General features: G+C 42.6%; 1 protein-coding gene and 1 pseudogene across 1 annotated transcript in view; one reads left to right on the plus strand and one right to left on the minus strand.

Annotated features, from left to right (window-relative positions):
- Col19a1 (collagen type XIX alpha 1 chain) overlaps window positions 1–25,990 on the minus strand; it is a 324,015-nt gene that overhangs the window by 65,929 nt on the left and 232,096 nt on the right. Inside the window, exons 15-21 of the mRNA XM_087898047.1 lie at window positions 18,644–18,697; window positions 10,931–10,972; window positions 7,017–7,079; window positions 3,370–3,405; window positions 1,800–1,835; window positions 1,650–1,703; window positions 890–943 (exon numbers count right to left, since the gene is read on the minus strand). Coding sequence (XP_087754173.1) covers window positions 890–943; window positions 1,650–1,703; window positions 1,800–1,835; window positions 3,370–3,405; window positions 7,017–7,079; window positions 10,931–10,972; window positions 18,644–18,697 — 339 coding nt within the window. The remainder of the gene's footprint in view (window positions 1–889; window positions 944–1,649; window positions 1,704–1,799; window positions 1,836–3,369; window positions 3,406–7,016; window positions 7,080–10,930; window positions 10,973–18,643; window positions 18,698–25,990) is intronic.
- Window positions 20,177–24,121, plus strand: LOC146890745 (ADP-ribosylation factor-like protein 3; annotated as a pseudogene).

Here is a 25,990-nt window from a genome sequence, read left to right on the forward strand (position 1 = left end):
ATAAAACAACAAACTTTCCCTATGATAATAGTGGTGATGCATGCCTTTAATCCCAGCACTGGGGAGGCAGAAACAGGTGGATTTCTGAATTCAAGGCCAGCCTTGTTTACAGAGAGAGTTCTAGGAGGGTCAGGGCTATATAGAGAAACCCTGTCTCCAATAAGCAAACCAACAAAACCTTTGCCCTATGGATTGGTTGTTCAAATTAGCAAGCACACTATGATGCTAACCAGGAGACCCCAGGAGGCTCAGGTTGTAAGCATCAGAGCAGGGAAAGAAGCCATGGACTGCTCCCAAGATGGTAGAAAAGTAGCAATCTCAAGTCTGCCTACCTAGAATTCTAGTCATGGACAGAGAGAGAGTCACTGTGAGCTGAGGCCAGGAATTTTCTCCATTTTGATCTAGTTTCTGATGGTTAGCTCTCAATTCATATGGGGAGGTCAGAATATTATCCAAGGGGTAGAAATCTGGGGAAATAGATGAAAAATGCTTCCAAAGAGAATGAGGGTTTGTCTGTGTAAGAGAGAAGCGGGGGGTGGGGGTGAAGAGAGCCCACTACAGAGTTACTTTATCTCACAGAACATTGGAAATGCTTGTTGTCTTTTTTGACTTTCTCTTATTTCCTCGGATATTTCCGTTTTCCTCTATTCACAGTAGTATTGACTATGACAATTGAGTTAACCTGAGTTTCAAAGATTGGATTATTAGGCTCTATACCAAGGGACTTCCCAGTAGTAAACCCCGCCCCCGACATCAGAGGTGATCAGCCTGGGTGGTGGCAGTGACTCATGTTTTTGGGGAATGTAGTATAATTCAGATCATTAATATGTTCTTTATGACATATCCTAATCTTAATTTCATCTCAAAATATTGAAGATACTATACATACAACATCTCCTGGTGGTCCTCTGGGTCCCATGGAACCTGCAGGTCCTTGCTGACCCTAAAACAGAAGATAATAGATACTTTAACTCTGCATGAAAATAGATTGTATCTGAGTGTTGGTGAAATACCTTGTGCCCTTGACAGGGAAGAGACGGACTTCTCAGCATCCCACCTTTGTGTACAGTGCTGACATGCCCTATGAGCTTGGCAAGATAGTTCTGAGATGCTTCATTTAGTGGGTCTGCTTTTATCAGCAGGTGATAACTGGGTAGCTGGCTTCATGCACTGCTGGGAACATTCTCTGAGAGTCTCTCTCCCACCTCCCCCAACTGCTTTTGCTTAAGACACTCCTGCAGAATTTCCTCTGGGGAACACAAGCATCTCAGGGATGCATAATTTTAGTGTAGAAACAAAGCCTGGATCCTTCCTTTCCCTGTCAAGAACGTGGCACAGGGTCATAGATTTAACTGATATTGTTTACTTGTAAAGCTTTTGTGGATGCCATTCTGAATTGCCCTTGCTCTTAAAAGGGATTTTGAAGTCCTATTGTATACCAAAAGGCCTAGCTTCTGTGTTTGTAACAAATGCAGCCAGTGGTACTGGTGGGGAGGGAGGTCACCATGGAAACAAGATAAAAATCTCTGAGAACATCTGTGAAGAAAATGAGCGGTACACCAACGCCTTTCTGCATCCAGGACGGCTGCAATCTCCTCATCATTTCCCAATAGCGACTTCTTATACACCTTAGTATATGAAGTGCATACCTTTAGCCCTGGGCTTCCTGTTAAACCAGGGGGACCAGCAACTCCAGGTTCCCCCTAAATGCAAGAGTGGAAAGGAAAGTTGGATGTTACTATTATTTTCAGCATCTTCTGAAGGATGCAATGGTGACTGAAGAAATGCGGAGGGATTACCTTCATTCCCTGTGGTCCTAAAAGGCCGGGCTCTCCCTGTAAATAAAAGAGTTGGTGTATGGTTCATTGCTGAATCCAGATAGGGTCGGACATCTTGATCCTTTAACTGACTTTCTATCGGTTAGCATACAACAAAGCGGACATTGTGGAAGCTATGTAATCCAGCAATGCTCACCCTAAGACCAGATCCAGAACCCTTATTGCTAGGAAGTAACAAAACTCCTCATTTCATTCTTTACTTGGGACAGCACGTGTGGTAGTTTGAAAGTATTTGGCCCCCATAAGCTCATAGAGAATGGCACTTTTAGGAAGTGTGGTCGTGTTGGAGGAGGCTGGATGACACACACCTTTAATCCAGACCTTGAGGATGCAGGGTATACCTTTAATCTGGGCCACGCCTTCTGTTGGAAGTGTGTCACTGTGGGGGCGGGCTTTGAGGTCTTTTTCCTAGGCTTCACACAGTGTGACAGTCAGTGAACTTCCTATTGCCTCTGAGTCAAGATGTAGGGCTCTCAGCTCTAGCACCACCTCTGCCTGAATGCTGCCATGCTCTCTCCGATGATGGACTGAAACTCTGAACTATAAGCGAGCCTCCCCCTCCCCCACCAACTAAATGTTTTCTTTATAAGGATAGCTGTGGTCATGGTGTCTCCTCACAACAATAGAAACCTAACTAAGATGTCATGGCACGTTAGCATTCACCACTAAATGGTAGCCAACCTCAGATGAGAGGCAGGATAGAATAGGCTAAGTTCAAAGGGGTGTGTGCTGGTAATTCTACTTCCGGGTGCTTAATAAAAACAGAAAAGATTATATGAAATAGCACAATATTTTCTTATTTCCCATGCCTCACTTAAAAGTTCAATCTGTGTCTTTAACAAAAATTTTGAAAATCTGTACTGCTTGCTTTAGTTTTGTAGTTTAGATAGTCTTCTTCTTTTCCTTCCCTCCCTCCCTTCCTTTCTCTCCTCCCTCCCTCCCTCCTTTTTTCCTTCCTTTCTTTTCCCCTGAGACAGGATTTCTTCCTTGGTTGTTCTGAAACTTCCTTTGTAGACTAGGTCAGCCTTGGCCTTTAACTCACAGAGATCTACCTGCCTCTGCCTCCAGAGCATTGGTTTTAAAGGCATGTGCCACCACTATCTGCCAGTTTAGATATTCTTACATTGAGGCATAACCACTAATAACAGTAGGCTACAAAACAGAAACAAAAGCCATGAATAGGGCTGGGAAGGTGACTAAGAGAGCGAAGGAAGTTGCCCCTGAGCCTAAAGACATGAAATCAGTCCTCAGGACCCACGTGGTGGAAGGAGAGGACAGGCTCCCACAAGCTATCTTCTGACCATCATATACACACCAAGGCATGCATACAAAATGCGGCACACACATACCATCCCCCTAAAATAAATGTAAAATAAAAATACAAAAGAAAGCCTGCATAACCCAAATCAAATGTACAAGTGTTACCACAAGATAGCAACTTACTTTATCAAATCAATTAGGAGCTGAACCACAAACTGAAGAGAGAATCAATGAAATAGCAAACCCAAGACAGCACTAAACAGCTACTTACTCTATCTCCCTTTTCACCTCTGGTTAAAGGCTCCCCCTAGGAGAATGGGTAGAAACAAGAATCAATTATAAACACTTAGAAATCAACTCTGACAGGGGTAAGTGAGAATGACCTTACAGATTCCTCCATATTCCCAAACGAGCACCGAGTTAATCATGTTAATACTATTTAGGGGCTCCCAACAGCAGTCAAATTGAAATGCTGCCCTAGGCTAAACCTTCCTATTCCGAAATGAAGACGAGCACACAAGCATCCATCTGCAAGTGGAGGGAAATGGGTTCGGTTAAACTGTTGAGTGGCAGGTACCCACTTGAATTTCCCACCCAGGCTAACTGTGTTCAAACACACGGAAACATGGTTTCAACGATGCTCTTTGACGTGTCTGTGTACTCTAACCAAAATGACTCAAAAGGGGTTAATTACTGGGGAGACAATTGTACAGGTGGATGGAACTGATTGGTGGCTATTGGGCTTAGGATGAAGGTTCCCTGGACAGATAGATGATGTAAGAGAATCTATCTATCTATCTTTCCTGCTGACCTGGCAGCTGAATCTTTCCCTGTAAGCCATGACCTCGTGGTGACATACAGATTATTAGAAATGGGTTGAGTCAAGATGTGAGAGTTAGCCAATAAGAGGCTGGAGATAATGGGCCAGGCAGTGTTTAAAAGAATACAGTTTCCATGTAATTATTTCAGGTAAAGCTAGCCGGGAAGCGGGCTGCAGGAAGCGGCCCACCATTCCTTCTACAGATAGATTTGAAGAATCATCCTATTCCTGACACTCTTCCTTGCTGTGCCCATGTTACCAACCTTCTCTGGTTACACACACACACACACACACACACACACACACACACACACACACCATGGTTAACACTCAGTTATCAAGGAGAAGTTGCTATTATTATAGCCATATACAGTTGAAGAAACTGAGGCACAGATTGGCCAGAATTCTTCAGGCTCACTTCCTCTTCAATGGTGACTGAGAAGTTTGCATATGCCCGAGGATGCAGCCATAGGATTTGAATCAGCTTGGTGGCTGAGTGTGGTGACAAGCAATCAACCACCTCTTCTTCTAAATGAACCAAGCTGCCCTCTAGTGCATGCGGGGGCTAACTTTTCTCAGGTTAAAGCCACAGATTTGTTACCTGGTGTAACCACACAAACTATGATCTATGTAACACGATGCCATCTTTATTATGGGTTAATTTTTACATGTTAGATCAGGGCCTTGTTTATAGTCTTGCTTTACATATTTTTATCTTAAAATTATGTGTTCACCTACTAAGGTATTCATGGTGGGCCACTTTGTTTCCACCTCTGCTTGCAACCTTGATATCTACATTGAATCCCCCACTCCCTGGGGCTTAATCCAGGTCAGTGCCTTATGAAGCTGAATCCTAAATTTTCTCACCTTACTTTTCCATTTGGAGACTAGGTTTCACTAAGTTTCCCAGTTAGGACTTGAACCCTGTATCCTAGGATAACTTTCAACTTGTGGTCCTCCTGCCTTATTCCCCTGAATAGCTGGGGTAATAGACCTGTGCCTCCAGGCCTGGTTCAAAGTCTACATTGATTGGTGTCATTTGTAGGAGTCTGGTTGACTGAGGTTGGCAATTTAGTCTCATCTCCTCTGAATACTAACTGGAGTAGCCATTTGAAATTTTCGAGTACCCCTTTCTTTATCTATAAAAGTGTGAATTCGAATGAGATCCTTTTGTGTACATATTTTAGAGCTCTGATACACAGCACATGCCATCATATTCTAAATGCCCAGTAGTGGGGGGGGGAGGGGCATGTGGCCATTTGGATGTTGGGGTTCAAAATTCTAGTTCTCTAGTAGTTAGATACTGACTACTCTTCTCTATGTGCTTCCTGGTTATTATGCAAAGTCACCCTTAGGAACTATGCATTACTCCAACCCTCAATGATGTTGGGGCCACAGCACTGGTCCTTTGAAAGAGTAGCCAGCGCTTAGGACCGCTGAGCCATGTAACCAGCCCAAGGAGTTTATTTCTACAGAATAAAAAGGACAGGGCTAAGATAGGCCCACATGGGCAGCCAGGCTTCCCATGAACATGGAAGGCAGGAGAGGAAGCCAGAGGGAATCCGTAAGAAGAAAAAGGCCTCTTTAGGAAGCATGCATTTCTTCAACCCTCAGCGATGATGCTGGAGCAAGGGCATTGGTGTCACTTGTGGGAAGTGCAGGGTTCCAGGCTCCACCCAGAACTCCTGAGCTAGAATTCTCAGGGCTTGAGCCCACACTCATGTTTACAGAGCACAGCTGCTGATCACAGAATATTCTTTTCTGCTTCGTGTCTTGTCAGATCCTCCACGGTCCACTCAGGAAATTAAAATTGAGGTGGGCGCCACTGGGAAGGTAGAGTGGAGAGTCCAAGGGAGGCTAGGAGATGCTCTGAGCGGTGTCTGGGGGAGGGGTCGCATGATAGCCCCCAGACCCTTGGAAATCCTCGGCCGGAGGACACTGTTAACGGCTGTTCGGGAGGTCTGGACAGGGCACTGAGGATAAGAGACCAGAAGGTCAATAACCAAGGCCCGTAGGTGCAATGCTGATTTCAAAGCTGCCAGAAGCAATTCCCAGGACTACTGAAGATGTCTAAGTGAAGCTGAGCAGGGGAGAAGCTCAGCTTGGTAGCGCCGAGTGCTTTCCCTATTGCTTCTGCTTGTCATGCAGGTATTTTAGTGACTTCTCCATTCCTCGTGTCCAATCAACCCATAGCCCTAACTCACTCTGGAACACGGGTGAAACAATTTAAAAAGATGTGCTGCATGTAACAGAAATGGCAAGACATAAGTTAATCCTGATTTTTGCACAAGAGTGAAGACCTGTGTTTGTTTTACAGAACTCACGTCCAACAAGGGCAGTGTATGGTTGCCATCCCGGGGCTGGGGAAGCACAGCAACAGGATTCTTGAACATGGCTAGCTAGTTAGACTTGCCAGATGACTGAGTTCCAGGTTCAAGAGCACACAAACACACACACACACACACACACACACACACACACACTAAATGTTGAAACTTTTTTTTTTTTGCAACTAGGCTTCTGCCATCTCTTAGGTGGTCCTATTTGAATACAAATAATGTGATAGAGTTTCTCTTTTCTTTTCTTCTTTTTTCCCCACACGAGGAAAAGTTTTGAAAGAAAGCAGTCACAGCAATATTGGAAGGCGGCTTTGCGAAGTCACTGTGATCTCACAGAAACCAGAAAGGAAAATAACTTCAGAGGTGTACTGAGAGCAATTGTTTGAGCAGAGAGGGAAGCATTTTCAATTTTTAAGATAAATTTGTACCAGTCTTGATATATTGATTGTGTTTCTCACTTCAGATATGGTGTTCAGTCATCTCCAGGCAACTTAAATGGTTTGAATGCCTGGGTTCTGGAAACAGCCTAACCTGTGTGCAGAATGGGCTACCTCAAGGGGCTTTTTTATACGAGTTACATGAGTTAATATATAAAAGATCTGGTGCCTGGCATGGTGTGTACTTGCCTCAGAATCTGATCTACAAAACTGTTCAGATTGTTAAAAGTAAAGGGCCATGGAATTGCTGCTGGGAAAATACTTTTAATTCTTCATCTGTTTTTTTGCTTTCTCCCTCTATTCTGGAGGATAAAATACTTACAGGTTCTCCTTTCTGTCCTTTAGGGCCAACAGACCCTGGAAATCCTGGCAGTCCAGAGTCACCCTGTCGAGACAAAACAGAAGAGAGACACTACCTGAGTGAAGAGAAATTCTCCCTTCAGCCCCAGAATCCAGCGGCCTGGGTCCAGGGCCTCGGGAAGCTCCATACCTAGGCAGTCTGTTTGCCTAATAAGGAGTCTTTGCCCTCCTCCATGCCGTAAGTCTTCCAGAAGTCCGTAACATTTTATTAGGACATTTAAAATTAATGTGGAACAATGTTAATTATTTTTCAAGGACAGGACACAGAGAGGAGAAAAGAATTACAGTTTTGTTCTGGTGTAGCCAAAACATTATTTATTTAATTTTGCCTTTAAATGACACAACAGTCTGCTCCTGTTTTCTTTCCAGGACTCATTTCTTATTTTAGGTGTGTGTGTGGGGGAGGAGTCCGTGATCGCAGAGAGAGAAATGAGTCTGCCAGCTGTCCCCAGCCTTTCCCCGTGCTGTGTGGATGACTGACTGGAGACAAAGAGATCATTTGGGCTGGAGAGATGGTTCAGAGGTTAAGAGCACTGACTGCTCTTCCAGAGGTCCTGAGTTCAAATCCCAGCAACCACATGGTGGCTCACAGCCATCTGTAATGAGATCTGGTGCCCTCTTCTGGCCAGCAAGCATACATGACATGCAGACAGAACACTGTATACATAATAAACAAATAAATCTTAAAAAAAAAGAGAGATCACTCTCGTTGATATGGTGACAGCAGCAGCTTAGAAATGTCTGAGACATTTCTAAGACATTTCAACACTTGTCAAAAGTGTTGAAGAGGAATTTGTATGTGGCACGGAAAGAGGACTTTCAGAAGATACAGTTGGAGAGAGCAAACTGCTGAGTCATCTTTCTAGCCCTGATATATGATGCATCCTAGCAGAAATAGGAAAAAACAAACAAACAAACAAACAAACAAACACGTCTTGTATATCCCTGGCAGTACTTTACCACATTGTAGGTGGCATGTGACTTTCTAGACAGAGTAAATCATGTTCGATATAGGAAGATATAGGAAGTTCGATATAGGCAGTGAGCACTTACGGCACCAGTGTGTAACTGGTTTGTAAAACTCTAAACTGACCTCTGTGTCACACACGAGGTTTGTGCTATAACATCCCCAGAACATAGTCATAAAGGAAGCATACTCCAGACAATCATCTCGTTTATCAGAAGTAAGCAAGTGTAGGGGCTAGGAATCACTTAAAAACACACATCTGCTCAGAATAATAAAGGATGGGTGAAAGAATGAAGGCCAGGATTTTGATGCTGTGATGTGTGAACTGAGGTAGGCAGAATGCCAGTGAAGGACAGCAGAGGGACCCAACGAAGCCTGCGCTTTGTGCTCCCTGGGTGGGGTTGGCCTTGGCTAAACCATAAGAACACATCTCACAAGTGAAATCTCGCAAATGTTTATGTCTAATACTAGACACATGTGGGTTCGTTTCATGCTTGAAATGCATTGCAGTGGCTTATCGCAGTCAATATGAGTGGAAAGGCGGCGATGAATTTGCGGAGACTCAGAAGGCTGTCTTCCAGCCCAACAATTCTGATGCTGCTTAGAAGGTCTTGTGCTGTTGAGCCTCCATCTTGTTTGTGCCACAGTCTGCTCCAGGAGAAAGCTGATTTTTTCCCAGGAATCCTTGCTCTGCTAAACTGTCCCAAAGTCTCAATGCAAGTCATTTGCACCGACCAAATACATGCAAATACTGACCCTCCATCACACTTTGGGGTGTGCAAAGCCGAAGAAGACAAGGCACTAAGGATGGCAATAGCTCATAGCAAAAAAGAGCCAAATGAGGACTTATGAGCAGAAGGCACAAACAAAGAAGAAAAACGGATGTTTACTAAGATGCTTCCAGGTGAGTTCATCTCATTAGATCTTAATCCTCCCATCGGTTCTTCCTATAGATGATCATGCCCACTATACAGGTGGGGAAACCGATGCTTGGGGCAATGAGTTGGCTTCCCAAGGTAACACAGCAGTCAACGCCATAGTCAACGTCTGATCCCAAAGTTGATGCTTCTCCCATTCCTCAGTGGTTCCCAGCCCCGAGGGCATGTCACAATCATCTCACACATGCTTAAGTCACAGTAATACTGGTCTCGGAGTCCCTATATGTGAGGCATTAGAGCAGGCCTCTATTTTCCTCATCCTCTCCCAGCGGGTCTATGTACAATCAGGATTCAGAACCCCTGGCCACATTGCAAGCATAGCCAGAGACCCACACTAAGGAGTTTACATTTTCACTGTGGAAAACACAACTTTAGAAAGCCAAGAGATGGATTCAGAATAGACAGGGAGTGGATGTGCACGTAGAGTTGACTTCCTTCTCCCTGCCATTGCTACACTAGGGTTTCCTCATTTACTCTATGCACGGTTTATTGGCAGTGGCTCCTTCATGACAGGTAATTTTAAAAACCCTTCTGTTGGTGCACTGGTACGAGGCTCAGTGACAAGTTCCCTGCAGGCTCTTCTAGATCATTTATCTGGGTAGGGTGATGGGACAGATACGCCACCAGCTTTTCCTGCCTCCCCTTTAGATTCTGAAGCAATTAGAAGAGATTCCAAGCGGTAGGAACCATCCCTGGAGTTTGAGATACACCTATTTTCCAGAATCAAGTTTCTCATCAGCGAGGTCTTAAGGATTTCTAAGTGGCATGTGTTTGCCAATGAGGAGGGCGACGTAGAAGCCAGCTGTTTGGTTTCGAGAAATGAATCGTCATTTAAATGCTTTAAGAGTGTCGCACCCTCTTCTCCACACAGCTGTGCCATGTGACAAGCTTTGTGCCCCGTTGACCCTGCAGCCTACGTCTGTTCTATGGTGATGTCTTGCAATGTAATGCCTTTGCGAGGATGGGGTGGCGCTGCAAGCTGCTGACTCACAGGAAATAGTGTTGTTCGAAACCCAAGACACTGGAGTGACTTGGATTGCTGTGGGATCATTTTTAAAATCGTTTTCAGAGTGTCCATGTTTTATTTATGTGTTTGGCAGGCTTTTCCTTTTGAATGGCCAGTCTATGAGGAATGTACTGTTCCTGCTGAGAGGTTCGCTTAGCGATACTTCCAGGGGAGAGACTCACCGTCTTTTGAATAGATTGTGCTGATTTAGAAGACACAGAAGGCTGATTTCTCGGACTCACGTCACAGTATCGTGCCCTCAATCAAGAGAACTTTTACGGGGCGAATGAATGAAGGCAGTTCTCACAGGCCATCTGCCCACAGAATATTTTTCCAACCTTCATATTCCTGTCTGCAGATTTAACGGGCTTTTTTTTTTTTTTTTAAAATTCTTTTCTCTGACCATGCCTCTTTGACTGTGTTCACACTCACAGTCCAAGGCCATCACGGCTTTACAGTCAGATGGGAGTGGAGTGATATTTTCCCTAGGAAAGTTAATCTGCCATCTTCACAAATGATAAAACCAGGCTACCGTGTGTGAGCAATGAAAACGCAATGGACGCACACTGGTGTTTGAACTTGAAAGCTGTTTCTGAAATAATTGCTTGGCTAGACTACTACTGGGCATGATGAACCCTCACAAAAACAAAACAAAATAATCCCTCGACAGCCTCTGTTTTAAGAACAGAAAACCAGTGAGCTTGAGCCATAGGCATTTTGCCATTTGGATCTTCCTTCGGATGGTTTTGGCTGCCTGCAAGGATTCCTGACCAATCTTAAAGGTGTTTTCTCTGGACAGCGCTCCTCCCTTATAGCCCAGCCCAGCTCAGCAGCGCCCCCAAGGGGCAGCATCCAGCTGCTGGTCAGCAGTCAGGGGAGGTGCCTGCTCGCAGGGACTGCTGCCCCCTGTAGGTGAAAGAGTTTAACGGCTTTGGAAACAGCAAAACCAAAAAACCTGGCATTACCTTTTCTCCTTTTGGGCCACCAGCTTCGTGTTCACCCGTTCCCTGGGGGGGGGGAAAAACAAACAAAAAAGTCCAGTTGTTTTTAATGCATTCAGTCTTTAAAAGCAACTAGCCAAATGTAAGTACTTTATGTTTTGTGTATTCTGTGTGACACTTTGGCAGACATTTTTGTCTTTCTCATTTGTATTCCTGTTAGTGTAATGAATATTTAATCTTGTTAAAATACCAGCCAAATAAATATCTCCAGCGTCGGAGACCCCATTTGTTCTTTCCTGGCAATCTCTCCAGGGGGAAACATCACAACTCAAGGGCCTGACTCCTTTCTCCATATGCATAGCAGCCAAACTCAGTTGCTGTCTGCCTCTCCTGATTTTTCTATTGCAAATATTTATTGCCTTAACTTGACTCTGCTCACCCTGGGAGGATGATTGTGCTTGTCAGCACACAGAAAAGGTTAAATATAAATTGCTAAGAAACACTTAGGCCTCAGAACCCTCTGGGTGTTGAGAGACAGAGACCATTATTAAAGACCGGAAGAGGACAGACAGGCTCTCATTAGTGAATTCCAACAAGTGTGGTCCAGAAATCCTCCACCGAAAATGTAAGCTGTGAGGAACCTGTAACTGGACACCTCAGAACTGCAGCCAGGCGACCCAGCCTTTGCCGAGGACCAAACATTGACCAGTCAGGACTCCCCTAATCTGCATGGTAGAGATGCAAAACAGAAAATGACAAGCACATGTGGCTCGCGCTAACCTCCCAGGCCCCAATGCTGACCAGTTATGAATGTCCCCATTCCTGTAGAAGAAATTGCAGGCTGGAAAGTTACTTGCATAGTACGGCACCTGCTGGGATCAGGACTTCTCCCGAAGTGGAGTCCTGCATATCACTGCCTTGGTGCTACTGGTTCTTCTGACTGCTCTTATTATGGTTTAATGAATAAACCTATTTTTCCTCTTATCTGGTTTAGAGTGAATTTGTCTGTTCATCACCAATAAACCCCGTGTGTGACATGCCTCTGCCTTCTCAAGGAATGTTATCATTGCTGTTAGATGAAACTGGCCAGTTTACGTAAGCTGTAGCTGAAGTTGGCCAAATTCTTTAAACGTTTCTTCTTGCCTTGGTCAGTCCACCTGTTCTCTCTTCTGCAGACACAACAGAAAACACTTGCTTCCCATTCTTGAACAACTTTCCCAAGATCTAAATGGCCTCAATGTTCCCAGCAGCCCAGATAATTGATACAATAGAAACTTCAGACACACTTCCTCTGACTCTAGCTTCCCTGCACTTAGAACATCTACTGTAGGAAACCTGTGCTCTTGTGGTTTGAAGAATTCCTGTGGTACTGGGTTTACTGTGTTCTGTGAGTGGAAGCTGAGCTGCCCTTGTCCCTCTTTGGGCTCTCTCTTCTGATCTTTACCTCTGTCTCAGGCTTCTTTCCTTCTCTCCCCATCTAACTGTGGAAGGTTGCTCTTCCTTCGAACTTGGCCCAGGCTCTCTCCTCAGATGACTGCCCACCCCGTACCCTTGTCTAGCCTCATGGTTAGGGTATTGTTTAGACAAACAGAAGTTCATCAGCCTGTCATGTCTCTTCTTCGCTCTGCTTTAGACTTACGTATCTAATTCGAGAAGCAACTCATACCCAGCAATTTAAAATATGGAATGAGAACACATGCACGCATATATATGAGAAGAAAAGACAGGGTGACAAGTACCTTAACACTGATGAATCCGGAAGTAGAAGAATGACAATGACTGTCTTTACAATGTATTTCTGAATGGCTTTTTAAAAATATTAATTCTGTTTTATGATTGAAAAGTAATTAGGGGATGAGATCTGCACTTATTCCTCTTGCCTACAGAAGCTAGGCCGTTCAATATTGTATTGTCTTATATCCCCTTTCCCCTTTTTCTGAGACAGGCTCTCATGTGGCTTAGACTGGCCTTAAACTTACCATGTAGCCATGCCTGGCCCCGAACTCCTGATTCTCCTGTCCTGACCTTCCTAGTGCTGGTATTATAGGCACAGGCCACCATGTATGCCTTCATCGTTTTTTTATTCTTGTCCCTGACATTCAATTCACCATCCAGTCTAGCCTCCCTAATGTACACAGAAGCAAACTTTACATAGTTCCTGAAAACACTAGTCACGTTGGCATGGTGTCAGTCATTGCTCCTAAAACGTCAGCATGTCCCCCTAGCTGTACTTTTTGCTTGGATATTTTTAGGGATGCTGGAATGTGCTTTTGTCTTTACACATGGCCTTTGGATTTTGAAGGTCCAGGTACTTGGAGCACAGGGCAGAAGAGCATGGAGTATCTCTGGTGAAGGTATATCCTGGTGCATGCCAGCAAGCTCCGGGGTACCATACCATAGCTGAAGTAGTTTGGATCTAGTAATTTCCCTGCAGCCTCAAGTCATACAGTTCTAATAGTATCCCAAATTTTGGTTTTCTGATGATTTAGAAAATCATCAAGACCATCAGAACACGGTGTGCTTGTTTTAGTCTGTAATCAGGTCAAGAAATCCAGGTATCCCTTGGTCCTCAGAAGCTCCCGCGTCACTCTCCCCTCTTGCGTTAATAATACAGCCGTCTCAAACTCGAACGTCAGTAACATTTGCTCACTGACATGTCATATACTCTTTCCTCCTCTATTCAAACCAATGGCACCAGACAATTACCCGGTTTTACAGGAATAATAGGAGACAAGCCCTAGCTTCTAGACCTCTAGTTCTGCTCCACAGTCTCACAGTTTTGACCCTGTTTGTTGAAACTTCCTGAGATACAATGATAACAGTCATGGTGTGTGGCTTGCTAATGTGTCTGCTCAACTGGAGAATTCTTCATGTGAACGTCTCTGTGTTCCCACATGGGAAGTGGTATGCAGAATTTCGGAACCATCTCAAGCAGTAGAAAGGCTCAGGGCTACTCTGATTCTTTCAAAGAGAGAATTTCTGGCAAGGATGCTCTGTGGTACACATGTATGAATTAAGTGAAGTAGTCATTTTTTTTTTCGTAGTTCCCAAAGAGTAAACAGCCAGCAATTTCCTGTCATAAAACTAAAGGAAGAAATCAGGGACATGAGCTCCCTGCTAAAACATGGAGTCATTGCCACCCACTCAAGTCCATGCTTTTAGGAATACACTGTAACATCCTCTGTTTATTCATTAAAGACTGCAACTGTGAACCTGCTTCACTCATTCATATGTAAAAGTCCGACTCCCAGGACTTCGGAATGTGAATTTAATTTGACAACATGGTGGCAGACACTGTAGCTAGTTACTTGATAAAGATAACAAAACCTTTTATAATGACCATGTCTTTATAAAAAGAGAACACAGAGCCATACGTATAGGAAGGGATCAGTGGGTATGGATGGGGAACCATTGGAAGTTAAGAGAGGAGTTTGTAATGCACTCATGTCTAGAGCTCTCAGTGGGGCCATAGCCCTGCCATCAACTTTATTCTAGACTTCCACTCTCTAGAACTGAGAGATGGCAAATGCTTGCTGCTTAGGCTGCTCCACTGGTGATACTACACGAGTCAAACCCTAGAAAGTTCAAATACAATATATGATGGACAGGGTAGCACTCTCAGGGATGAATGAATTCTTAAAACTGGTTCAAAGTCCAACTTCCCAGTTACTTTCAAGAAAACATTTTGCTGGCCACAAACGGGAGTTCATGTCAGTGCCTACATCCTAAATGCTCCCCAAAGTCAGCGGATCCTGGTCATGAAGCGGGAAAGTGGAGGAAACCATGCATTTCATCTTGACTGTCATCTAGATGAGATTTAGAATCACCATGGAAACTGATCTCTGGGAATATCTGTGTAGGGGTAATTTAGACTAGGGAAACCGAGGTGAGAAGACTCACCCTGAATATGGGCGAGACCATCCCATAGGGCTGGGGTTCTGGACTGAATAGAAATGAAAATGTGAGCTGAACACCGGCATCCATCTCTTGCTGCTGCTTGGAGGCTGCTGCAATGTGACCTGGTGCCTCAAGCTGTTACTGCTGTGACCTCCCTGTCATCTACCCGCGAGCCCCAACAAACCTTCCTTTCCTTAATTGCTTTTCTCAGGCATTTTGTCACAGCAGCAAGACAAGCAACTAATTCAGGAAATTAGGATTTAAAGTTTAGGTTTTTTTTAAAACTCTTTAGGGACCAGAAGGGTTGCCACCAAGGAAGCCTTTGTTTTATATACCCTTGTTGGATTTAATTCTGTGTTTGGAAAGACCTTGGAGTCTGTTTTTGGACAAGAGTTTTCCGTCCTTCCTAGTCTGTGAGCATCAGTGCGAAGTTATACTTTGGTACATGGAAGGGAAATAGATGATTTTGCTATCATTTGTTTTGGATCAACTGTTTGGAGAAGGGAACACTGGGATTGGTTGCTGGGAAGTATTGCATCAATCTCCAACAGCTCGAACTGAGCCTCACGATGGCACAAGATGATATTACTGGACATTTTCAATGTCGATCTTTGAAAACATGTCAGATGTGTGTCACATCAGTACTCAGTATTCAGTCTACACAGAGAATGCTCCACTTCCGCCTACGGAGCTCCAGTGCTCAGTCTGCACAGAGAGCACTCCATTTCCATCTATGGCGCTCAGTACTCAGTATTCATATACAGAACACTCCACTTCCGTGTACGGAGCCCAGTGCTCAGTCTGCATAGAGAACGCTCCACTTCCGTCTACGGAGCTTAGTGCTCAGTCTGCATAGAGAGCACTCCACTTCCATCTATGGAGCTCATGACTTTAAAAGATGATGGAACCTATCTTAAGGTGACTAAAATTTCCAGAGATAAAGACAATGAAGAACAGTGTGCCTGGGCTGGGTAGTGAGCAGACTTTCCTTCGGAGGACAAGTGTGCTGGGAGTTGATGTTGCTCGCAAACAACCCAACGGTATGAGAGCAACCGTCTGAAAATGATGTCTGCCATATGAGGGAAATTCACTCTCTTTTCCATCATTGCACGTGAAAACACACATGTAATCCTGCCGACTTCACCCTCCTGTGAATCGCTCTCATTTTCCTCTTTCTTCTCCTTTTTCCCTTCTATTTTGACTTGTGCTGTGAAGGGAGAGATTTCTTTTGACCATGGCTCTCCTTTGGGTGGGACAGGGAATATGCACTGGAAGAGATCAATTCTGTTTGAGGACCGCAATGCAAGCGCGGGATGCTGGGATGAGGGATGAGCCATCCGTCTTTTAGTCTGGAGCAGGGAGGGGACAAGTGTGAGGGGTGTGCTTGCTCCTCGTCCTCCCATGAGCAGCTGCCTCAGCAGAATCTGGGCTGTGGAAGTGCCATAGCTCCTGCCAGAGGGAGAGCTGAGGTCCAGGACTCGACGCAGGTGTCCCATAAATCAATGCCAATTTAAAAGGGAAGATTGTTTTAACCTTGGAGTGTCACTTTGTGTGTCTCAATACATGGTCCATTATTTAATCCCAGCTCCTCCTCCACTGTGCTCATTTGTTATAGCCAGGACCATCAGGCATGCAACAAACTGCAAACCACAACAACCTTACTATCCCAGACCAGATGGGGGTGTCAGGGGCAGTGCCAAGTGAAAAATGCAGCTGCCTCATCGCAGCGCACTTGGCCCTTTGCTTTGTGAAGAAGACATGGTAACAATTCAAAAATAGCATTCCGTGTGGGTCCCGGGGGTGGGGCTCGCTAGCGATCCTCGTGGGACCTCAGCGTAGGAGCCCCATCTACTCTCCGGAGGAAACAGAATAAACTGTTTAATAAGCTACCTCCCAACAATCACAATAGACATAAACACTTCTGACTCAAAAGGGTTCTGTTGCATTATTTTGGGGAAAAAGAAGCTTTGGTTCCTCACCTTACACTATCATGTTCCATCCCCAAAGTCACACTCAGAGCACCCGTGAACTGACGTGAAGCTCAGCTCTGTAGTAGTGACGATAGTAACTGAGGTTCTTTTAGGAGAGACAACAACTGAGCTCCAGGTACCGGTGTGCAAGTCTCAAACCTCCCCACTCAGCTGCTAAGCTCAGTTTCCATTAAAGCAAGTATAACTTTAAAGTCTAAAATTAACGTTTTTCAACCTCAGACTGTAAAGTACAAAGGTTCCATATATTTTCATTTAAGAAGAAACTGACTCATCAGTAAGAAAAAGTATATCCAGAACTAATGTTAGAAGACCTGTAAAGACCCAAGCCTTAAAAGTTTTGCAGGGTTAGCAAAAATTTAAGCAGCTGAGCCGTGACTTGGTACATCTTGTACTGATGGGGAGAGGGATAAATTATAGTACTTCAACTTTTCTAGCTGACTTGTGACATCAGACCAACTTATTCTCATTATTTTGAAGCTTTTACTGTAAGTCCTTACGCTGATTCAATTTAGATACCCTCAGGCTTATATTGTTTTTTAAAACTTGTCAGCTTCTAATGTTTTTTTTTTTAAAGTTGGTATCAATTTAGTTAAGATATTTAATAAAGAGTCGGGAAACATTGGAACCATCCTAACACAGCACTCCCTGAAAAATCTAAACGAATGAAAAGATTCAAGACAGGATCATGATCTTAAAATTAACAAGAGCAACAGAGTGCTTACATGCTTGATTTTAAATTTATTAATTATGCATTTTCCAGGCCTTTACATTAAGTTTAATTTGGTGAACAAATAACTGAGATTTTTTAATTAATCAATTTGGCCTTGAAAACGAATGAGAACGTAGTTTTGAGCGCCAGATGTCTTCAAGACTTGGGCTGGGAGGTTGAGGGACAGCAAGAACCCTATAGCTGCTCTGGCAGAAAGCCGGAGTTCAGTTCCCAGAACCCTTACGGTGTGGCTCACAACCATCTGAAACTCCGTTTACAAGATATCTGACATCTTCTTCTGGCCTCTGTGGGCACCAGACATGCGTGTTACACACACACACTCAGAAAAATAAGTAAATCCTGAAAAAGAAAAGACTTGGTTTGGAACACAGGTTCTTGGAATGTGTGAACAAAGATGCAGTATTGGTTCCAGAAGTTTATAGGGGACAAATGCCAGAAAAACAAAGCAAAAACACAGGGGTATGTTTCTAACTTTTTCTGTGAGACAAGGTATCAGCGATGAGCTGGCGGTGACTGAAAGGACCCGGTTGCTGTCATTTGGGCAAGGAAAAACAAAATGACACTGTCTAGGTTTCCCTATGTGATTAGACCCCCAAGTGTTGTTCTTGAATGACGAACCCATCAATGACTTCATTCCTACCTTTGAGTCCTGTGTAGTCATCAGGTATAATCAGGAGTTAGTCACTTCAGTGTTTCCATGGCAATAGTCTTTGTTCCAGGTGTGGTGACAAAGGATGTTATACGCTACACTTACCCATCCCTGAGGAGGCTCTCACTCTTGATCTATGGGATGTGGATGTGTGCCTGGGACCTTGGTTTGGAGAGGTTCAGTTGTGGTATGACCCAGAGCTTCAGAAAACAAATAATTTCTTCTAGCTCTTCATTATCAAACTTTGAACTATTACTTTAAAATCTATAAAACCAAACTCTTGGTTTATAATATGTCTAAGAACCTTTTAAAAATTTAAATTGGGAAACATAGTGCTCAGTATGGGAAGATATTTTGAGCATATATCTCAAGGTCTGAGATGTTAGGAATTAAAAATGCTTTTGCCCCCTACAAATATAACCACATAAAAATCTCTGTACCCACAAGCTGTGGGAATAAAGAAGCTGTACCTTATTGAAGTAGCCACCAAAAGTCTGCGGTAGTCCTTGTAGCCCAGGAGGTCCCTGCAGGAGAAAACAAAGACAAACACATTTCCCGAAACACTGTGTCTTTAAATAATACACCCATAGTCTATTTTGTCAAATATTCTACTGAATAAAGAATTTCATGGTTATCAACATATAATAAGATTTCTAAAGTTCATTTTTTTCTACATTAAGTCTTACATGAATTGGAAGTACAGTCATATAGTGTGGGAGAATTATCTGTATTCTGTCAATCATATTTTAAATAAATGCTGGTTGGCCAGGCAGGAAGTATAGACGGGAAAAACAGACAGGAAGTAGAGGTGGAGCAAAGAGAATGGAAATATTGTGGGAAGCAGGAAGCTCCCTCTGTTATTCCTGCCCAGACCACCGAGAAGAAAGGTATAACCTACCCAGCTGTGAAAGGTACCGGGTGGGACAGAAACCCCAACAAGCAGGCCCCTCATGTTACAGTCATAAATGGCAACAGGAAACATTTACATGTTCAAGCACCATCAAACTCTCTACTGAAAGGAATTCCACCCACTATTCCAGAAAGGACGTCATAACTTCAGTTTTTCTGTGTTTTTCACGGGATGGAATGAATGTTTTGCAGAAATGCACGGTACCACATATAGATAACATAAAATGTGGGGAAGTACTTTTTTTTCTGTTGATTTACTCTTATGAATTGTTTGAAATGGGATACACATGAATCCTAAAATGGGATACACATTTGAGAACAGGAACAGACATGTAAAACCTTACTTCTAAGGCATTTTAATGCTGGCAGTTATTGTCTTGAGACTATTTGCTTGGCATTATATCCAGCTTCGGCTGGATAGAAAATAATAAGTAAGACAGCTGTCCATCTCTAGAGCTACCAGGAAAAAAAGATAGAAAAGAGTTCTCTAAGATTTTTAAGGGTTACAATTTTGGGAGAGAATCATAAGAAACACCAAGTATAGCATTGTTTTATGAAGGAGCTGCAGTCAAGTTAGGCTGAGCTATCTCAGACAGGAGATGCATATACTTCATTTAGACCTCAAAAACTAGGAAGAGAGAATACACTACAGAAGCAAAATTCCCAATGTTTTACCTAAGAAGACCAATTAGATGATTGAACAAATTAAAGAGCCCCATTGAGCAAAGAATGTTTTTAAACAGAGAACTTAAGTTTTGAAATGTGAAGAAAAATATTTGAGGAAGAGTCGCTTTCTATGTTCTGATTCAGGTTAACATCTTAGGAGTATGGACATACTTAATGCAGACTAACATGCTAGGTGTTTCCTACAGATGGCTGGTGTCTGAATATCATTTAAATATGAGATCTTGGTATTGTGTCAGTAAACATAGAGGACATGAGGGTGAGGTGATGGATTCCTGGGAACAAGTTGCTGTAATACTTGAGACAGTAATGGGACCTGCAAACAATTGAACTGGCTGTGATCAGAAAGACAATACTGTTACCTTGCTGAAATAGATAAGTAAAAAGAGTCAAAGAATTCTCTTGACGTCATGTACTTTTCCATCATTCAGTCTTGTGTAAAATATTCCAGGTTTGTTAGATGAAATAATGAGGAAGTCAACCATTGAATTGAGGGCAGTTGAAGACTTTCTAGCCCAAAACACACAAGTTAATAACTTATTCTTCAGAGGAGATAAGATATTCCATACATGTTAATCTTTCTGAAAACATATATGAGGCAAGGAGAAATTTTGGACACCATGGTTAATAGCATCGACTATGTGTTAAAGCACTAAGGAGTCTAAGTGTCAAGAATTCAGTCTGTGTGTTCATGATAGGACCCTTTATAGGCAATTACTGTGATACGATGGATTAATTTAGTTTCATATGCCTTCTTCCTAGTATGAGAATTGATTATGATGGCTTCTAAGTAGAGTAGAACAATTAAAAATATTGCCTCTTGAATAGAGTCTAAGGATCAATCAAATAATAACATTCCAAATTTATATAGTGCTAATTGCGTGCCATTTATTATGATTTAACTCATTAAGTTCTTGCAATGACATCGCAATAAATGTGCCATCACTATTTATGATTCAAAGATAAAGAAAGAGAAAGTTAGAGTTGTTAATTGGCTCAAACTCAAATCACTGTCATCTGGTAAGGCTAAAATTTAAGTCACCTTTGACCTACTCTTTTTCTGTTGCAACTGATGTGTAGTCATTGTACATAGTGCCATGTTTCATGAGAACAGCTTCTTTTAAGTGTATCATGCATTCAATCATGTCTATCGTCCAGTATCCCAACCTCATTCTATCTCTTCCTGCTGGTCTTATCCTTGCACCTTCTGTTTTCATCATGTGTGTATGGGGGGAGGGCATGTTTAAGCATCTATATAAAATCTAGGACCCCCCCAAATGAGAGAAATCATGTGATATTTGTCTTTCTGATTCTGACTTTTGTTTAAAATGATAATTTCAATTTGCATTTACTTTCCACTAAGTAACCTAATTTAATTCTTTATGGTTGACTAGAACTTCATTGTGCACATGTGTATAAACATTTTCTTTCTTTATCTACTGGTGGATACCAAGGAAGATTTCACTGCGTGGCTGTTATGAATAGTGCTTTAATAAACATGATATTCAAAAGTCTTTCTTATTAACTCAACATCCTTTGGGTATATTCCCATAAGTGGTATATCTGGGTTATAAGGTAGATATATTTCTACCTTTTGTACTAATTTCCATAGTGGCTGGACTGACTTACATCCCAACTAGTAGTATATAGGGATTCTTTTCTTCATATCTAGAATTTGTTGTCAATTATTTTCTTAGTTGCATCCTTTCTAATTAGAATAAAGTAGAACCTCAATGTAGTTTTAATTTTCATTTCCTTGATGGCCAAGAATGTTGAACATATATTTATTATCAATTTGTGCTTCATCTTTTGGTAATTACTCATTTTAATAGTCCTTTTATTGGCTGGGTTGGGTTGTTTGTTTCTTTGATGTTTAGTTTGTTGAGTTCTTTCTCTCCCGCTCTGTAGGCTGTTCTTCACTCTATTTGCTGCTTCCTTTGAGGTACAAAAGCTTTTAGATTTTGTTCATTGCTGTTGTTGGCACTACTTCCTGAGGAGCCTGTGTCTCGATGTGTTAACTGTTTTAGAGATTTGAGTCTTACAGTAATGTCTTTGATCCATTTGGAATTAGATATATTTGGATTTTTTTACAGGTTGCAAGTTAGGCAGAGATGTCTCCAGTTTCATTTTTCTATATATGGATATCCAGTATCTCCAACACCATTTGTTAAAGAGAACATCATTCCCTCAATGTATGTTTTTGCATGTGTCAAAAACTAGGTGTCTTTATCTGTCTATTTCATGACTCTGTATGTCTGGTTATTCTTTGCTAATACCATGTTGATATTCTTTTTTAATTTAAAATGAATTTTATCTTCATACAGTATATTCTGATCTCTTTTTCCCTCCCTCATCTCCTCCCAGATCCTTCCCACTTTGCCACCATTCCAAATATGTCTTCTATCTTTTCATCTTTGGAAAAGAAATGGGCACAAAATAAAAACAAAACAAAACAAAATAAAGCCAACCAACTAAATAGACAACACCAACCAAACAAAGAAAAGGCAAAAGAAACATATACATACATACATACATACAGAACCCCCAATTGGAAACCATAATATACATATATAATATACAAGTAATCAGTAAGATATACAAGATCAGTAAGGTAAAAAAAATTCTCAAGCAAAGCACTATGAGACAAAATAGTCTGCAAAAATATGTCTGAATCTGCTTTACATTGTATATCTACCGCTGGCGCCTGCCTAGAGCCTTTGCCACTCCTGACTCGTGTTTGTGGTACTGGAAGGTACTGTGGACATTGTTAGAGTAGAAAGGTAAACACCAAATCTGTAGTGTAACATGAAGTCAGATATGATACTTTCAGCTTTGTTCTTTCTTCTTCAGATTACATTGACTATCTGGAATATTTTTATGGCTCCATGTGAATTTTAGGATTATTTTTTTCTAGTTTGATTTCTCTGTAGCATATCAGTGTGTAGATTACTTTTGGTAATACAGTCATTTTCATAATATTTCTATTGATCTGTGAGCATGGGAGGTGGTGGTGGCTAACTGCTGCTTCTCAGCCTGACACATCTGGGCAGAGAGACATTCAGCAGAGGAACTGACTCTATCAGATTGACCTGTGGGCACATCTATAGGGATTTTCTTAATTGTTAATTGATGTAGGGGCACTTGACCCCCTGTGAACAGTGCCATCCTCAGGCAGGTGGACCTGTGGTAGCTGAGCAAGTTAGCTGAGCAAGACAAGGGGAAGCAAATCAATAAGTAGCTTTTCTCCATTGTCTGTTTTAGTTCTTGCCTCTAGGACCCTGTGTTGGCTTCCTTTGATGATGGACGATCACCTATAAGGAAAATACATGTCCCCACAAGTTGCTTTTGGTTATGGTGTTTATCACAGCAACAGGTATCAAATCAGAACAGAAATTTCTATCAGGAAAGTGAGATGTTGGTGTGATCGGCCTGACCATGTTTCTTGTTCTTCTTTTCTTTCTGTCTTTGTATTGTGATGACATTTGAAACATTAGGCTAGAAAAGCCAGTGAGAGACCAGAGCTCAATAGGCTCTTATTGTGGGGGTTTAGAAGATAACGTTGAAGGAGAGGAGCAGAGAAAAATGGATACCTCAATAAAAACAATTTTAAAAAGTTAAACAAAAAGGGAAGAAAACATTGAGAGCGCACGGGCAGTAAAGCCTGGCTTTGCAAATTCTAGAAGGAACTTTGAGAATCCCTTAAGAGTGATATGTTGAATTAAGAATCTGTGAAAGTTACCCCTGATAACGGGAAAGGGAGGAGGACAGGGAGGAGAGGGAAGCAGATGAGGAGGGACTGGGCGTGAGGCTGGGCTTGCTTTCTATTTTGCACAATTGAAAAGTCTACCAGTCCAGGAGGTGCAAATCTTTCTCCTGGGTTTGGATAACGCTGGCAAGACAACTCTGCTGAAGCCTCGCGTCTGAAAGCACCAGGCAATTCGCACTTACACAGGATTCGAACCTCAAAAGTGTAGAGTCACAAGGTTTTGAACTGAACGGATAGGACGCTCACTGGTGGGTGGAGGGATACCAGACCAAGTTGGGGGAGTTCTTTTGAAAATACTGATATTCTTATAGATGTAATCGACAGTGCAGACAGAAAAAGATTCGAAGAGATGAACCATAAACTAACGGGATTACTGTAGGAAGATAATCTAAGTCGTGTGCTGGTGTCCGTCTCTGCTAACAAGCAGGATCTGCTCATAGCAGCCCCGGCCGACCTCTGAGACTAGGGAAGGATTGAATTTACACACCCCCACTGCACCGACGCTGACATATCTAGTCTCACGGGCAAGGGCAAGCAGGATGGCGTGAACTGGGCGATCTGCAAAAATGTCAATGCAAAGAAGACATAAAATGAATGCAGACACTGGGGCTGCAGGAGCTGAATTCGGCCCTGAAAAACACTGATTTGCTGCTTTTTGACCAACTGCTTTTCCATTTCACATCTGTGTGTAGAGAGAGGGCCGCAGTTTGAAAAAGAGCCCCGTTCCGGCAGTAGATTTTAACTGATCTCAGAGGTTTAATATAGGTTTTCAAATAAAGGAATTATATTATTTTCTGTCTGTGGAAGTGAAACCTTTGCTTCACCCGGATCATCAATGCTGTATCTGGGGCTTAGAAATCAAGTGTGACTAATAAGAGACCAGCATCAGTAAGGCACCACCTTCTGGGGAGATAGCGTGTTTCCTTCCTCAGGGTGAGCATGCAAGCCGTGGTCCATAGGAGGCTGATGCTGCGCTTCCTAGCTGGCAGCCTAACTTGGCTCTATGAAGGAGCCACGTGGTCCGGGGTTTGCTCATGTGAAAGCAGCAGAATCTGAGGGCTAAGGAAGAGCAGCTGAGACTTGGCACCATGTGGCTGGGCCAGAGTGCCTGAAGAGAGGCCAGGAGGCTATGGGTGAAGGTGCAATTTCAGTTGCCATGGAGATCCCAGCACTGGAGATGCCTAGAAACTAGAACATGGCTCTTTCCTCCGTCTACAGTCTTCTTTAATTTCTTTTTTCAACATTTCAAAACTTGAACTGTAGAGGGACTTTACTTCCTTGATTAAAGTTATTCCTAGGTATTTCGTTTTCTTTGAGGCTATTGTGATTATGTCGGTTTTTCCGAGTTCTTTCTCAACGTGTTTGTTCCTGGTAAACAAGTGACTGGTTTTGAATGTTGACTTTATATCCTACTACTTTGATGAAATGTGTAACAGTTTCAAGAGTTTCTGAAACTCTGGGAGCCTTTTTTTCTATATAGATGACATCATGCACACATAGAATTTTATGACTTCTTCCTTTATTATTCATAGCCTTTATCTCACTTGTCTTATTGCTCTAAAACTTCAATAGCTATAGTGAATACAGAGGCCTGATCTCTAGCTAAAATCACACTTGTAGTAATTGTCATCATAGTTCTTTTTTTTTAATTAGGTGTTGACCCAGAGAATGCAAGATGATGCCTCTCCTTGGTTCACTTCTCATACCACAAAGAGTGTAGTTAGCACGTCTCATCCACCAACACTGTGTGGCTAGATGGAGGGATGGAAGTGCTTTGCTCTTAGCTATTGCTTAAAGGAAACTCCCTTTTGTTTATTATCTTTCAATCATTCGTTCTTTAAGAATTATTTGTTTCATGCTTCTTGCATCTACCTTCATGCATTCTTTCAATGTGCCGGAACATTTCAGAATACAATTGCAGTAAGAATGTGTCCTATTGCATGTTGGGAGAAAACGTGGCTGAGCAAGGAATGTATGTGTGTGAGGGGAGGGGCTTCAAAGTAACTCCGAAGACAGGGAAAATAGCAGTAAAGCAGACAGGGTGGTGCCAACAGAACAGCAAAGGCAGCAGGGTGTTGACAGGAAAGTTTAGGAGAGCATCGGGTATGCGTCTACATAGATGGTTATCTGCCCACTGGATACAGCTGTAGTCCTTAGACACAGAGTATGCTCTGGATGTAGAATCCTGATCTTGGGAAACTCACCTTTGGGAGTAGGGTGGGAAAATACAGGTGGCTCAGTGTGGCTGTTTCCTCTAACACAGTAGCAAGAATACAGCCCACTGTAAAGAGCCACATGCCAATAGAAAAGTGAAAACAGTTATTCAGATACCCAGAAGATCAACACATCTACAAAAGTGACACCCGTATTTTCACATCTTCTTGTTATGAAATGTCCTGTTTGCAAAATAGTGCTCCAAGTGGGTTTGATCTGAAGTGTTAAGCTCTACTACTTAATC

Source organism: Myodes glareolus, chromosome 18 (assembly GCF_982192425.1).
Source record: "Myodes glareolus chromosome 18, mMyoGla1.1, whole genome shotgun sequence".
In the NCBI taxonomy this organism is placed as follows: Eukaryota; Metazoa; Chordata; class Mammalia; order Rodentia; family Cricetidae; genus Myodes; species Myodes glareolus.